The sequence below is a fragment of the Anguilla rostrata genome, chromosome 11 (genome assembly GCF_018555375.3).
Source record: "Anguilla rostrata isolate EN2019 chromosome 11, ASM1855537v3, whole genome shotgun sequence".
Taxonomy (NCBI): Eukaryota; Metazoa; Chordata; class Actinopteri; order Anguilliformes; family Anguillidae; genus Anguilla; species Anguilla rostrata.
Window position 1 is genome coordinate 1,992,437 of NC_057943.1, and position 17,690 is coordinate 2,010,126.

The following is a 17,690-nucleotide window of genomic DNA, read 5'->3' on the forward strand; positions in this document are numbered from 1 at the left end:
GACCCCCCCCGTACCCCATCACGCACCCCCTGTACCCCGTCCGTCACGCACCCCCTGTACCCCGCACGCACCCCCCACCTCCTGTACCCCATCACGCACCCCCTGTACCCCGCACGCAACCCCCGTACCCCATCACGCACCCCCTGTACCCCGTCCGTCACGCACCCCTATACCCGCACGCCCCACCCCGTACCGTCACGCACCCCCTGTACCGCACGCACCCCCCCGTACCCACACGCACCCTGTACCCTCGTCACCCCTGTACCGCACGCACCCCACCCCTACCCGTCACGCACCCCTGTACCCCGTCCCCTGTGCTAACAGTTAGGGTGGAGGAAACTGCTGTCTGCCAGTAGTGTGGCTCCATCTGAGTTGCTGTCTAACTTGGTAGATGCAGACGTGTCTTTGGCTTGTGTGGCATGCATAAATACAATGTTGTATGCTGCTGTGACACTAGTGTATAGGCGAGTGACTACGGGGTGCAGATATGCTGAGTTCCAAGAGTATGTCAGGACCTTAAAACTGCCAGGTGGACAGTGGTAAGAGTCAAAGAGGAATGCCAGGTTAAAGTGAATTCAGTTTATTGTTCTAGTGTGTCTAGTAATAATGACAATATACAATGGTGCAAAATTTGAGCTTATATGCAAAAAAAAAACTTACATACATACAAAAATATCAGAGCAAAACACCAAGTCATAAAATAAAGACACAATCATGGCAAAACAGTATAGATCAATATAATCCTGCCTGCACTAAGCATATCACACTGGGTTAACCTCTGTATCTGGCTGGCTGCTGACCCATCAGTATCAAGATCTGTAGTCAGCAACTCGCCACCAAAACCACCCATGACATGGTTTTCTAAGATGACATCAGCTTTCCAACAATACAGAACGTGATCACACGGTATTGTGGAGAACCTGAGGATCACATGGTGCTGGTCCCGTCAGATGGTTTGCAGCTGAGCGCTGCCTCCTCACCACACCACACACCACACTTCCTGTCAGCAGAGCAAACGGTCTGTTTTACAGACTTCTGTCAACTGCCCTACATTATTATATTATTATTATTATTGTAATTGTTGTTGTTGTTTTTTTAATTGTTATCATTATTATTGTTATTGTAATTATTGGTATTATTATGTATTTATTTTATTATATTATTATTATTATTTATTTTATTGTTATTATTGTTGTTGTTGTTATTAATAAACATACTCCCCCACGCAGGAGGAACTCCTGGCCTTCATAACATATTATTATTATTATTATTATTATGATTGCAATTATTATTATTATGATTCTGATGATAGTAGTAGTAGTAGTAGTAGTAGTAGTAGTAGTAGTATTTTTTATTCAGTCATCACACACAATACAATAAATATAAACTGTCTAGACAGTATAAACAATTCAACAATCTATGTATTAGGTAGTGACTGAAAAGGCACAGGCAGAAGCATAATGCTTATATATGCCTATCCTACATTCTTTTCAATTTAAGCTACCCTCCAAAAATAAACATAATAACAAAATAAAAATCATTCACAATTGTAGCCCTCAAAAATAACTTTATAAACCATTATGTTATTATGATTATTATTATTATTAATGAACATACTCCCCCACGCAGGAGGAACTCCTGGCCTTCATAGCGTATTATTATTATTATTATGATTCTGATGATGATGATTATTATTATTATTATTGTGATTATTATTATTATTATGATTCTGATGATGATGATTATGATTATGATTATTATTATTAATAAACATACTCCCCCACGCAGGAGGAACTCCTGGCCTTCATAGCGTATTATTATTATTATTATGATTCTGATGATGATGATTATTATTATTATTATTGTGATTATTATTATTATTATGATTCTGATGATGATGATGATGATTATGATTATTATTATTAATAAACATACTCCCCCACGCAGGAGGAACTCGATGCTCATAGCTAACGTCCTGGCCTTCATCGCCGCCGCGCTCATGGGCTTCTCCAAGATGGCCACCTCCTTTGAGATGCTGATCATCGGGCGCTTCGTGGTGGGGCTGTACTCGGGCCTGTCCACCGGCTTCGTGCCCATGTACGTGGGCGAGATCGCCCCCACCGCCCTGCGGGGGGCGCTGGGCACCCTGCACCAGCTGGGCGTGGTCATCGGCATCCTCATCGCCCAGGTGAGCGCGCCGCTCGTTTGGCCAGTGGCTAGCTCCTCTCTGATTGGGCCCCACGCCCCACGCCCCCGTCACCCCGTCACGGTCCTGATTTCCCACTGCAGACAGCTGAACTTCTGCACGGTTTCCCTGCACTGCACTTGCGCAAGTGCTCGAGTGTTACGAAAGGAAGTCTGGCCTGGTGTTCAGTAGAGTGTCCTTCCTGTTAAACTCTGGCTTCCTGTGCTCTGGCTGTGCGTGGTCGGTGGGTAAGCGTGCTGTGCTCTGGCTGTGCGTGGTCGGTGGGTAAGTGTGCTGTGCTCTGGCTGTGTGTGGTCGGTGGGTAAGCGTGCTGTGCTCTGGCTGTGTGTGGTCAGTGGGTAAGCGTGCTGTGCTCTGGCTGTGTGTGGTCGGTGGGTAAGCGGCCTGCCGTGCTGTGCTCTGGCTGTGTGTGGTCGGTGGGTAAGCGGCCTGCCGTGCTGTGGTCTGGCTGTGTGTGGTCGGTGGGTAACCGGCTTGCCGTGCTGTGCTCTGGCTGTGTGTGGTCGGTGGGTAAGCATGCTGTGCCCTGGCTGTGTGTGGTCGGTGGGTAAGCGTGCTGTGCTCTGGCTGTGTGTGGTCGGTGGGTAACCGGCTTGCCGTGCTGTGCTCTGGCTGTGCGTGGTCGGTGGGTAAGCGTGCTGTGCTCTGGCTGTGTGTGGTCAGTGGGTAACCGGCTTGCCGTGCTCTGGCTGTGTGTGGTCGGTGGGTAACCGGCTTGCCGTGCTGTGCTCTGGCTGTGTGTGGTCGGTGGGTAAGCGTGCTGTGCTCTGGCTGTGTGTGGTCGGTGGGTAACCGGCTTGCCGTGCTGTGCTCTGGCTGTGTGTGGTCGGTGGATAACCGGCTTGCCGTGCTGTGCTCTGGCTGTGTGTGGTCGGTGGGTAACCGGCTTGCCGTGCTGTGCTCTGGCTGTGTGTGGTCGGTGGGTAACGGCTTGCGTGCTGTGCTCTGGCTGTGTGTGGTCGTGGTAAGCGTGCTGTGCTTGGCTGTGTGTGGTCGGTGGGTAACCGGCTTGCCGTGCTGTGCTCTGGATGTGTGTGGTCAGTGGGTAAGCGTGCTGTGCTCTGGCTGTGTGTGGTCGGTGGGTAACCGGCTTGCCGTGCTGTGCTCTGGATGTGTGTGGTCAGTGGGTAAGCGTGCTGTGCTCTGGCTGTGTGTGGTCGGTGGGTAACCGGCTTGCTGTCCTGCAGGTGTTCGGGATGGAGTCCATCATGGGGAACGCCGCGTACTGGCCGCTGCTGTTGGGGTTCACGGCCATCCCGGCGGTGGTGCAGTGCGCCGTCCTGCCCTTCTGCCCCGAGAGCCCCCGCTTCCTGCTCATCAACCGCAACGAGGAGAACAAGGCCAAGAGCGGTACACTGCACGCGCATGCACACGCGCACATGCATGCATCTACATACATGCGCATCTACATACATGCACATGCATGCGCATCTACATACATGCACATACATATACATACATGTGCATCTACATACATGCGCATCTACATACATGCACATACATGCGCATATACATACATGCACATACATCTACATACATGCACATACATGCGCATCTACATACATGCACATACATATACATACATGCAAATCTACATACATGCACATACATGCGCATATACATACATGCACATACATCTACATACATGCACATACATGCGCATCTACATACATGCACATACATATACATACATGCGCATCTACATACATGCACATACATGTACATACATGCGCATCTACATACATGCACATACATGCGCATCTACATACATGCACATGCATGCGCATCTACATACATGCACATACATATACATACATGCGCATCTACATACATGCACATGCATGCACATACATGCGCATCTACATACATGCACATACATGTACATACACGCGCATCTACATACAAGCACATACATGTACATACATGCGCATCTACATACATGCACATACGCATCTCCATACATGGACATCTATGTACATGCACATCTACATACATGCATGTATGTTGGTGTGTATATGCATGTATGTCCACACGTGTGTATAATATGCGTGTATGTCCATGCGTGTGTGTGTAATATGCGTGTATGTACATACATCCGTGTGTAATATGTGTGTGTTTACATTGCGTGTGTGTGTAATATGCGTGTATGCACATGCGTGTGTGTGTAATACGTGCGTGTGCCCCCTCAGTGCTGAAGAAGCTGCGTGGGGTGGCGGACGTGAGCGCGGACATGCAGGAGATGAAGGAGGAGAGCAGGCAGATGATGCGTGAGAAGAAGGTCACCATTCCGGAGCTCTTCCGCTCGCCGCTGTACCGCCAACCGCTCCTCATCGCCGTCATGCTGCAGCTGTCCCAGCAGCTGTCCGGCATCAACGCCGTGAGTGTGCTGCTAACCGCACACACACACACACATCATACTCACCATACACAGTCAATATACACACACCATACACCCTAACTGCACATGCTAACCGTACACACTCACTATACATACTCACCATACACGCTAACCGTACACACACCATACACGCTAACCGCATATGCTAAACGCACACACACACACACACACATCATACTCACCATACATGCTAACCGTATGCACACTATACACATCATACACACTCAGTATACACACACCATGCACGCTAACTGCACACGCTAACCGTGCACACACTCAATATACACACACCATACACCCTAACTGCACATGCTAACCATACACACTCACTATACATACTCACCATACACGCTAACCGCACACACACACACATCATACTCACCATACACACTCAATATACACATCATACACACACACTATACACACACTATATACGTCATACACACCATACACTACACATCATACACACACATCATACTCACCATACACACTCACTATACACATCATACACACACACTATACACACACTATATACGTCATACACACCATACACTATACACATCATACACACACATCATACTCACCATACACACTCACTATACACATCATACACACACACTATATACGTCATACACACCATACACTATACACATCATACACACTCACTATACACATCATACACACTCACTATACACATCATACACACACACTATACATGTCATACACACACTACACACACCATACACGTCTCATACACCATACACACACTATACACGTCACACACACACACTATACACATCATACACACTCACTATACACATCATACACACCATACACACACACTATACACATCATACACACACTATACACATCATACACATACACTATACATACACTATACACATCATACACACCATACACACACGATACACATCATACACACACGATACACATCATACACACACTATACACACCATACACACACTATACACATCATACACACACACTATACACATCATACATACATACACACACTATACACATCATACACACACACTATACACACCATACACACACACTATACACACCATACACATACACTATACACACCATACACACACTATACACATCGTACAGACACTCTTACGCACCATACACACACACTATACACATCATACACACACCATACACATACTATACACATCATACACACCATACACACACTATACACATCGTACAGACACTCTTACACACCATACACACCATACACACACACTATACACATCATGCACGCACACTATACACATCATGCACGCACATTATACACATCATACACACACACTATACACATCATGCACACACACTATACATGCTAACCGCACACGCTAACTGTACATAACCGCACACACACACTCAGCGCTGTAACCCTCTCTGTCTCTGCAGGTGTTTTATTACTCCACTCTGATCTTTGAGAAGGCCGGAGTCTCTCAGCCCGTCTACGCCACCATCGGCACCGGAGTGGTCAACACTGCTTTCACTGTGGTGTCGGTACGTCTGTGCGAGTGTGTGCGTGTGTGTGTCTGTGTGTGTGAGAGAGTCTTTGTGAGTGGGTGGGTGTGTGTGTGTGCGTATGATGTTTGTGTGTGTGTGAGTGTGTGCGTGTGCATTTGTGTATGTATGTGAGTGTGTGCACGTGTGTGAAAGTGTGTGTGTGTGTGTGTGTGTGTGTATAGTGTATGATGTGTATATACTGTGTGTATGGTGTCTGTGACAGTGCCTCTCTCTCTCCTGTAGCTGTTTGTGGTGGAGCGAGCCGGCCGCAGGTCCCTGCATCTCATTGGCCTGATGGGAATGGCTGTCTCAGCTGTCCTAATGACCGTCGCCATGGCACTGCTGGTAAGCATCTTCACCATGGCAACCACTCACACCCCTCATGGATCCATGCTCTAGAACAGTGCTTTAAACAGATAGCAGACCATAGAGCCCATCCATGCACTAGAACAGTGCTTTAAACAGATAGCAGACCATAGAGCCCATCCATGCACTAGAACAGTCCTTTAAACAGATAGCAGACCATAGAGCCCATCCATGCACTAGAACAGTCCTTTAAACTGATAGCAGACCATAGAGCCCATCCATGCACTAGAGCAGAGCCTTAGCTGATACCAGACCATGGGCTCATCTATTAACTAGAACAGTTCCTTTATTGGATGAGCACGCACCAGTCTTCAGGGCAACGGGTGTTTTGCATGGGCTGCAGAACAGATCAAAGCTAACGGGTGGGATATTGAGGGATGTTCAGAAGGAAACAGGGTCCTATGGCATCAGACCCTCGCCCTGGACCCTGGGGGTCAGTAACTCATCCGTCCGGGGTCTACCCCCGCCCGTGGGCGGTCAGTAACTCCGTCCCGGTCAAACCCGGTGGTGGGCGTCAGTACACTCGCCCTGCGGTCCACCGGGTGGGCGGTCAGTAACTCACTCCGGTCCCGGTGGGCGGTCAGTAACTCACTCCGGTCCCGGTGGGGGGTCAGTAACTCACTCCGGTCCCGGCGTCAGTACGGCCGGTGGGTCAGTAATCTCCGGTCCCGGTGGACGTCAGTACCGCTCCGTCGCTGGTCTTCCTCAGGAGCAGGTGGATATGATGTCGTACATCAGCATCGCGGCCACCTTCAGCTTCGTGGCCTTCTTCGAGATCGGGCCGGGCCCCATCCCCTGGTTCATCGTGGCCGAGCTGTTCAGTCAGGGCCCGCGGCCCTCCGCCTTCGCCGTGGCCGGCTTCTCCAACTGGACCGCCAACTTCATCGTGGGCATGTGCTTCCCGCATGTGGAGGTGAGGATATGAGCGCATCAATTTTTAGGCCCGGTTTGCTACTTCCTGTGTTAATCCCGCCTCTTCCTGCCCAAATTTACACCTGCCCTACTGTCCTGTCTGCTGACTCAACCAGGCAGTGGACCCTTTCAAAACTGAGTACAGTAATAATAATAGTAATAACAATAATAATACATTTTGGATGAGAACTGGATGAACGTTGGGACCATCAATGTGATATGCTACACTCAATCTGAAATTCATTGGCTCACCACCCTCATAATTATTGCCCAATATAGCTGGTTTTTATTTTCCAAATATGCTTAGGTACACTCATGCTTTGTACCAAGTTTGGTGCAAAGCACACAAAAAAACAAGAATGCCTGAGTGGGGAAAACTGCTTCATACATTATGCAAATTCGCTAAAAGTGCTCTTATCATCCATGTTCATTTTTGTGAGCAAATTTGCTGTGAATTATGGGCATTTGGAGTTATGGTATTATATGAAAGGGGATTCCATGTAAATTTTGATAATTGCGACACCTTGTGGTCATTTAGGGCAATATTTGGTGTGGAGCTTTATTGAAGGGGATACTGTTGAGAGCAGTATCAAAAACAATGAATGCTTACATGAAATATGTTATTATGCGATAGGCCATGCCCACTTTCATAAATATCAACCAGACTTAACATTTAGACTCATAGAGGGCTTTGGACCGTGTGTACTTGAATTTAACTGAATTCCTCTCTTTCTCTGTCTTTTTCTTTCTGTCTGTCTCTCTCTCTGTCTGTTTCTTTCTGTCTGTCATCTCCCCAGAAACTGTGTGGGCCGTACGTCTTCATCATCTTCACGGTGCTGCTGCTCTTCTTCTTCGTCTTCACCTACTTCAAAGTGCCAGAGACCAAGGGCCGGACGTTCGACGAGATCTCCGCTGGGTTCCGGCAGACGGCCGGCGGGGCAGGGGGGGAGAAGTTCTCCCCGGAGGAGATGAACAGCCTGGGGGCCGATTCCCAGCTCTGAGCCCCCCCCCGCCTGGCCCGGCCCCGCCCAGCCGCCCCCCTCGCCCACGCTGGTGCACACTACTGACAGACTGACAGACACGCGCACTGCCTGCGTGCTTCCTCCCAGACTGCAGGGGGCAGCCTCGGTTATGATGTCATTCTCTTTTTTTCTTCTTCTTTAGTGGGGAGAGTGCAGAGCCAGCCTGGTGTGATAGCAGATAAAGGGCTCGGGGCTGGAGGGCTTCACAGGAACGCATACTGTACGCAGGCCAAGTTTGGTTTTATTTTCCTCACGCTGATGTAGGCTAACAGAGCCTAGCTTCCCTCCATCCCCAACCCTGTTCAGCCCCAGGAAAACCGAACAGAACACCCCCCCCCCCCCCCCTTGTAAGAGCTGACCCCCCACTGACAGGCCCTCTTATTATTTTGGCAGCTCAGTTCCCCCACTTACACATTCTAAAGGGCAGTCTGTGTAGAAGAGAAGCCTGTGTAATAACTCTAGATAATAAGTCTACATTATTACCAAAAAAAAAAGCAGTCCAGGGATATTTCACGCTGATTGGCCAGCTTAGAGCAATGGAAAGTCTCATGGACTTTCTGGGCAAAATGGCGGTGCATGTTTTTTGTGCCGAAATGAGGGAAGCTAATATGCACGCTGGCATCCTTAGGGGTTATTTTGGAGACAAAATAATAAAAGGAAAATTTAACTGGCCATGACCGTGATGCCGTGGTTCCAGACAGACCCATCGGTGTGGAATCCCCTGAGCAGGGTCTGATCTCACAGCCAGTGGTCCCAGGCAGGAGAGCTGAGCTCTTTCTGCCCCGGGGTAGATATATGAGTGAAGCCCTTTGCTGGTCTCTCTGCTTCCAGACTGCCCCCCCCAGCTCATTACCCAACTTCCCTGAGCGAGGGGGCGAGGCGGGGCAGAGCAGGGGCAGGGCCGGGGTGGGGGAACCAGCACATGCACCCGCTGTTTGTTTTTGGGTATTTTTATTAAAATTTCCATTAATATTCCAGCGTACTGAAGGTATTGCCCCGCTAGTCTTTCTGTGCGCAGTATTTATGAGTTGGAAGGCCCTGTCTGCCTGTCTGTCTGTCTGCCTGTCTGCCTGCCTGTCTGTCTGTCTGCCTGTCTGTGTGCAGTATCTATCAGTCAGAAGGCCCTGCCTGTCTGTCTGTCTGCCTGCCTGCCTGTCTGTCTGTCTGTCTGTCTGTCTGGCATCAGATCTGTAAACAGCTTTGGGGCGTTGTGCTTGAAAAAGCTCCTTTCCGGCAACTAAGAACCTTACAACTCGTCAGCAATCCAGTGATGGCCCAATCATGTAATACCCGAATGTAGCGTAATCGCAAGTATTCTGATAAAGTGTAGTTAACAATAATGCAATAACTCACTGATAACTAAACACGCTTGTTTGTGTTGTTAGTTCGTTATTACATTAACAATGTAGGGTTCCCTGTATTGGTTTTTTTTTTGTCAGTTTTATTGCTGTGTCGTTTTTTATTTTATTTTATTAATATGTGTGATTCCCCTACTGGTTTTCCGCACTGCCCTCTGGCACCTGGGCATAAGTGTGTAGATTCAGATCAGACCTGGAATGCACAGGAAGTTCATACTTCACACAGGAAACAGGAAGCAGTCCCTGTAGGTTCATTAGCTGAAGAGACGTTGTTGTGTCGCGGTTGGCTCTGTCTGCGTTGTGTACGTGCTCGTTCGGCTGTAGGGCGCGAGGAGTCTTTTAAAGGAGGGACCAAGATGAATTTTTATTTTCAGTCTCATTTTTAATGCTTTTAAATTCCTCCAGGTCACACTGAAAGTGCTTTGGAATCTGTAAATGTCTCGCCCTCTCACTTGCTCTGAGGAATGCAGCCCTGCGGATTTTCTATCTCACATGTTAACGACGATCGGCTAATTTGATCAGCCTAAGTTGATTCCTGGAAGGTGTGGAGGTCCACTCAGCCCCACTGGCTGCTGTTTGCTGTTCGGTTTCTCCCTCACCAAGACTAAACACTAAACTGCCTGAGAGGCCCATGGCATGTGTATGAAGTGAGCATGTGCAAGCCCTTGATGCTGATTGGTCCAGAGGCAGACAGGAGTAGGGCTTGCAGAGAAACGTTTGTGTCACGCCCGTTGTCATGGTTATGGTTTTGGATGTGCGGAGGGGGTTCGAACAGCCAATGGGAGGGAAGAGCTTTCAGACGTGAGTGAGTTTTCGTCACGGCAACATGGTGTGTTTGATGGAAGCAGCTGACTGAAAACACACAAACACAGGAGAGTGAAAAGCGGGCCTGTTTTGTGTGTGTCGTTGTCAGCACACTGACCTTTAGTTCTTCTGTGTCTAGCAATAAATACGTGTGCGTGTGTACACGCACTTTTTAACTACCTGTACTGTATAACGTAGCTACTGTGAGCTGTCTCTCCACTGATAGAGAGTTCAGTTTCTCAGGGTTTTTGATTCCGGTTTTAGTGTATGTTTTCCAAAAATGTACACCAAAACTGAAGTAATGTCAAAAACTCCAGCAAGTGAACTATCCCTTTAAGAAAAAAAGTTAGATGAGTTCTGTAAATAGTATAAATATTAGAGTATCCACATGTTTTTAACGAGAGATAAAATGGCACGTATTCTACTTTCTAGCTGAATATGAGCAACATTCTTGTGTACAGCACTGTTGTATTTTCAGAAAACTACACGCTCACCAGGCTATACCAGTCTTTTTACTAATTTCAGAAAGTATATTTAGTTTTTAAAAAATGAATGACTGCAATCACAACTACTTGTGCTTATATTTTACCAGGGACTGGTAAATAATATGTATTAGATGTCTAATTTATTAGCGTGTTTTAAAAAAATTTGATTATATACTAAAAAAGAGTTTATCTGTGTGAGAATGGGGTGGGGGGTGGGGGTAGGGTGGGTTGAAAGATATTTTGTTATTTAAAATGTGCCAACACGAGATACTGTCCTGACAGTTACTTTTTTTCCCTTCTTTTGTAAGATATGTGTATGATAGTTGGGAAATTTAATCTAAATAAAATCACACAGTGAAAACCTGTCTGTTTTCTGTCTTTCGTGGAGTGTCATTGTCATTGGTTGTGTGTGTGTCTGTGTTTATATATTAATTATGCATAAAAATGTAGTACTGCAGTTAGACACCCAGAGGGGTGGTACATTTTTAATTACCATAAATGAATTCATGTCTGCAGTTTGCAGTGATGAAGGTCACTGTAAACGCAGCTCTGGAGTTCACTGAAGTGTATTTTGATGCTTTAGAGTTTAGACCCTGAACCACCGAACGTCCCCGCAGCCTCAATTTGAAAGCCAGCAGGTCCTCGGAAACCTCCGAATATCCAAAACATTTTTTATTTTTTATCGCCCGAAAACGTAGGCTGCAATGACACTAAACAAGCAAGGAACCGTCCAGACCCACGGCACAAATTACTTTCGCAGACTCATTTTAGCTGGCACCACCTGTGCATGCGTCCGACTAAATGTCCCTGAGTGAGTGAGTGACCACAATTCGCCATGCACAGCCCACGGCGGCAGTCCTGCCCGCGCGCCGTGGGGAAAAAAGAAAATTCAACTCCTCCATCGTGGGGGTCAAAGCAATTAAAAAAAAAAAAAAAAAAAAAAAAAAAACCCTTTCCTGTCACTTGTTACATGTTGCCCCATCCCTGCATCTTGGTAAATTGTATTTGTCCTAATACTCTAGCTTATTCTTCTGCCTAGTTTGGCTTTGCAGATTAGACCAGATAGTGTCTTTGTTCTCGGCTAGAAATAGCTTTACAAAATAAGTAATTGTACCTTACTGAACCCGTGTTCAGCAGTTGTCTACGATCATGAAAATGCACTTTTGTACGTCGCTTTGGATAAAAGCGTCTGCTAAATGAATGTAATGTAATGTAATGTAAAATGTATTGCCACAAGAGGGCAGTATTCACCTTGGTCTTTGATATTGTGTTCGACAGACGCCCCCCCCCCCCACCACCCCCAGTATCACCTACGACAAAAGGAAAGGTCTCCCGTGACAGTGAATACTGAGGCGTATTTCCCTGGCTCCGACTGGCGATTTATTCACCAAAAGAAATGCAAAAACTGGTAAAATATTTCAGAGCAATTTCAGTGAGGCTGAGAATTTCAAGAGTGGTCGTTCGAAACCATTTGTATCTTATTGTGCTGCTTTTCAAAAAATAAATAAATAAAATTATTTACTCACGTGATGAAGCCATGTTGCTTTTTTCATATTTACATCTGTGGTTACATTTATTACTCAGCCATACGAAAACCTAGTTTCATCAACGTTCCTCCATAGTTCCTCAAAACTGGGCTTATTTTCGAATAAAACCAGGTCGGGATAGGGACTGATCTTTTTGCTCATCTGTGCTAGGAGAATGATGCGAGTTTACGGTGTGGATATCAGCGCAGGACAGCAGCAGCTCAGGAGATCTTCTGACCTTTCAAGTTAGAGATGGAGATTGAGCGGGACGGCGCGGCGTGGAGGGGGTGTCCCCGAGGCTACAAAGCCTTCCACCCCCCTAACTAGCCCGCGTGAGGCGTGTGAATATACATCTGGTCACACGCGGCCGTCGGCGGCGCTGCTTTGACTTGCTAATCTCTGCACTGCACTCGAGCAACACGCTGCGCGCGATAATGAAAACGCCTTTCCTGTCTTCCACAGCTGATAAAAAAGCACGGAGCTGTTTCCGTGAAAAGCTGCAGGAGAAGATGCGCCTCCTCTCTTTTATAATTATTAAATCCCCCCCAACGACACGAAAAAGAAAACCAGAACAAAATAAGTAGCTGGCAATCATACATTCCCTCCCCTCTCCTCACTGGACATTTCACGAGGGATACCAGGATATATAACACGCGTTCGTGCTGGCGGCTGCCGGCGGCATCGTAGCGTCTGTGGCCTGTTTGATGAATCCTGACAGCAAGCATATACACCGTGGAGATTGAGTAACACCTTGGTCGGGCTGATTGGCCTTTGCTGGGAGGCAAAAATGACTGTCGTGAGTGACGTGCTTGTCTGAAATCCAGAAAAATCCATATTTTACAGACTTTCCCATTTGCAAGTCAGCGCTGTGGCGCGGCAAGGAAGCCTATATGTGTCCCCTGCCTCGGGCTAACGCTAATGGTTAAAATAAGCATCTTATATTCTTACTGTGAGTAGCGAGAGAGGACAGACGTGTCATGCAGTCGGGGGTGGGCGGGAGCTGCCCCATATCCAGTCCTCTCTGCATGACTGACATTTACCGTTTTTTTTCTGCCTAATGATGTCTGTCTTAACACGGACAGGCGCTGGCACGCTCGCGCACTGCAATCAGCTGCAACCTCGGGGTAGTCACGTTTCATAACGCTCACGCGACTGTTTATTTGGCCATAACCGTATGAGCCACCAAGAGCAGAGAGGACATTTTGCAGAGAGATATATTTTTATGCTATGGCGTGCATTAATATGATATGCATCGCAATAATACTGTCTTCTCTGTCTCACTCTTGCGCCTACGATGGCATCTAGCTGAAGGATTTTGCATTGACTGCTGCTGTAGGATATGGCCATGTCGGCTGGGCCTGTGTGTGTCTGCTTATGTAAGCCGCTCTGTATTTAAGAGCATCAGCTAAATGCCAAGATGAAAATGCAAATTTAGAGCAGAGCACGCAGTGTTTCCTCTCGATTTATTCATCTATTTTTTTTGTAAAAGTCAGACTTTTTTTAAGGAACATTCGTGTAAAACATGGCTTTTTCACTCTTTTTTTTTGTAGAAATGAAAAATGAAACACCCTGTAATAGACGCGTTGGAGGGTTTCCTGTCACATCAGCTCAAGAGACTGGGGGAGGAGACATACTGCCCGTCTCTGCACCCCCCGCCCCCCCGCCCCCATGTAAGACGGCTCGTCGCTCAGCGCCGTGCCGCTCCGTAGGGCGTCTGTGATGTAGCCTAATCTCGTGCCCGATATTACGTTCGGCAGAATCTGCCGGCAGCGTATTTGCGGTTCTCCCCGAGGACAGTGCAGTGCCTCGGCATCGCTCGGTGCAGCTGCTTGTGCGCAGGCGTTTACACACGGAGGTTTGACTCAGCTTCAAATGCTCTACTGTCTGTCAGCTTCACACGCTGTCTTCAGTTTCAGGTAATCACCGCCAGTTCATGTACTCAGCTTCAGATTACCCGCTGCATAAATTTTATATTCTCAGACTTCAGACTCTGAGCCAGGCCTTCAGAAACCCACCACCGCTCAGCTTCAGATCCATAGGCTTCATACGCCTGCATAGACTTCATATTCTCAGCTTCAGATACACGATTCAGCTCTCAGCTTCACTTACTGTACCTTAGGCTCGCACTTACAGCTTCAGATGGCCATTCCTTCCGCAGGTACTCTCCTCTGCTTTAGGTATTCATAGTGGACTGGGTGAAATACTGTACTCACAATCAAATGTTCAGTGTTAAATCTGCTTTCACAAATTACATATGGTCCCTATTGTTGAACTAAAGCTGGATATTTTATGTGCTGGTACAGTCATTTCTGTGTGATAAGCATGTGGTCTGTCCCGGATTGAACATAATGACTTGTGCGGCATGTGATTTTAGTGCAGCAACGTCACTACAATAATAATAAACAATCCTAGTGAAATAAAGGCTTATGATGCTGCAGAGATGGCACTGGGCATTGCCTGTCTATAGCCTGATTGGTGCCTGTCATTGTGTTTTAATCTTCACTTTGCAACCTGTTTTGTTGAAATAAAAAGCTTGGTGTGTGCACGTTATGACCAGTTTCCAGCCGAAGGTTTCCCCAGTTCAGAGACAGCTGGTTGGGTCAGCGCCATCTGGTGCCAAACTCAACTGCCAACTGGCAGTGAAGGAATTCCGCACATCTGATCCCTAATCACTGTCATTGCTTCTCTCTGTCACCTGCTATCCTGTATATTTGACACTGTGCGACTAATAACAGACTCCTTTAATAATGGCCTGATATGTCTAAATTTACCGATCTCAGAAGTGCTGCTGCTTAATCTAGACTGCAGTGACGGTGATTGGTCTAAATTGCCGCGAGGTGGAGGGGGTGTTGGAGGTAGCCTACTGTTCAGCGTAACCGCTCCGTTGCTTTTGGCCTTAACTTCACGGTATGAATTTCATGCTCGACGTTTAGCTAGTTTACTCGCCCTGGTCGCCAACATAATTTCAACGGAACCGGGGCTAGCACACTATATTGCGTTTCTGATTCAACACCGCCTCTACATTACTTGTCAAAGGCCAAAACCGAGCAAGATGCATGTAATTGGCCGGTTTCGTAAAAAATATTTTCATCACGCGCTTTCATTTAGCTAATGACCAACGCCTTTCCGCGTCAATTTGTGTTACGTCATTATGTGTGCGACGGAACCACAAGCGGCCGAATCTAAAGAATAAAAAATGTATATAAAGCATTTAGGCCTAAAGTTAAAAAAAAAAAAAAAAAAAAAAAATATATATATATATATATATAATTTTATTTATTTATTTCGTGTCCAGTGAAAACAGTGAGCCAGCTGCATCCGCAGATGTCCCAACTCTGCGATGCCAGTATTTCAACAAATGTCTTCAGAACTTCAACTGTGCGCTACATAGGCTGTGTCCCAAACCGCAAACTTCCATGCTCCACACTACCATGCTCCGGAATACGCACTCCAGGCAATGCTTGGGACTATGCACTCCGAACCATGGAAGTGCAGTAGCACGGAGAAACAGTTAAATGAGTGGGATGCACTTCGTGACGACATCTGACCCATAACCTTTAACCTTTGCCGTAACTATCGGTAAAATTCCGGTAATAAACCTGCGGGGAATAACGTGAGAGTGAGAGGGCATATTATCGACCATCTGAAATGCTACCGCATTTATTTCATATTTAATCAAGCGGACTGGACTCCGTTACCTATTTAAATGCAAGTCTTGTAAAAATTACACATAACTGTCTAAATGGGAAAAAATCTTACTTAATACATATACATTTTAGTTATATTGATATTCTAATTAATTCCATAATCGCGAACATTAAGTAGTGCAAATGTCGCTTCTTCTTAATGGCTATTTTGCTTCCTGCTACTTGGGTTACAACTGTGAATATGTAACGGATCGCTAGAAATGCTAGTAGGGACCAGCCTTTTTCATATTAACCTGAAATACACAAGACGGGACACTTCTACAATATGATCTCAAGTAAAGACAAGTTCCATTAATCTCTATGCAGTGGCAGATACATGTCCCCGTAGCAACTAAAGCTAGCACTGGGCGAAAATCGCGAAAGTACTGAAGGAATTACCTCCGGAGGATAACAAGGACGTTTTTTTCTACATAACTAGGTACAGGTTGTTACTATGATTCCGCCTATTTTGACTACAGTTGAAAATCTGATGTTTTTCTGTCTACCGAACGAACCCGGTCGGTAGATGCTCACACTGAGTAGTAGTAGGCTACTGAAATATTGTGATCTAGACTAACCAGTAGGCTAATATCAGCAACTTTTTGCGAGCTAGCCACTTCAATTGAATTCTCCTATTTGCTGTCAGAAGAGCAGTGGAAGGCAACGATAGCTTGGAAAATATTAATTGCAGTTTGGATAGCTTTCAGTGTACTGTCAACCCCATAATTAAGTTGCCATTTCATTGTAAACAGTCGTGTCTGTTTTTTCATTATTTTCGCGCTGTATACTTTCGCGCTGGGTACTCAGTTAGGCAACATTTATGGAGCCGGTCATGTTTGTGGTGGCTACTCCATAGGCAAGGGGTGTATTTCAAATTAAATGAAAAGATGGGCAGTGGCGAGAATAAAACGGCAGTTTATAATTCAAGACGGGACCCGACGATTAGCACCGATGTATTCAATATAGCTCGTTACACTCGTTAAAAGTACATATCTTTAAACTAATAAAAACAACTGATACTTTACATATTGCGTTATTCATTAACACTGTACCACTTTATTTATACACCAACTCCTGTTTACCATTTTCCTATGACATGATTTCAGTTTCCAATCCGAGAGAGTAGCCTACACGAGACTGTCATCCGCCATTACCGTTGTTTTTGGCCGTTCTCGCGAAAGGAATTATGGTATTTTTCCCAGTCGGAGCATGCACGGATGCACACTTCAAATTTTGATCAAATGGAGTGCGCATCCGGGTACTTTATCCGTGCTCCGCACTACCGAACTTCGGTTTGGACTCGCACTCCAAGATGGCGGCATGCTCGCTATGTGCACTCGGAGCATGGAAGTATGCGGTTTGGGACACAGCCCTAG

The 17,690-nt window shown here is 46.4% G+C and overlaps 1 protein-coding gene across 2 annotated transcripts in view; it reads left to right on the forward strand.

Annotated features, from left to right (window-relative positions):
* Nucleotides 1-11,465, forward strand: part of LOC135235188 (solute carrier family 2, facilitated glucose transporter member 1-like) — an 83,503-nt gene extending 72,038 nt beyond the window's left edge. For both annotated transcript variants that reach the window (XM_064300456.1, XM_064300457.1), the window contains 7 exons: nt 1,948-2,188; nt 3,394-3,556; nt 4,396-4,583; nt 6,048-6,152; nt 6,399-6,500; nt 7,231-7,434; nt 8,231-11,465. In XM_064300456.1, the coding sequence (XP_064156526.1) occupies nt 1,948-2,188; nt 3,394-3,556; nt 4,396-4,583; nt 6,048-6,152; nt 6,399-6,500; nt 7,231-7,434; nt 8,231-8,434 (1,207 nt within the window). In that variant the 3' untranslated portion in view covers nt 8,435-11,465. The remainder of the gene's footprint in view (nt 1-1,947; nt 2,189-3,393; nt 3,557-4,395; nt 4,584-6,047; nt 6,153-6,398; nt 6,501-7,230; nt 7,435-8,230) is intronic.
* The last annotated feature ends 6,225 nt before the right edge of the window (nt 11,466-17,690 follow it).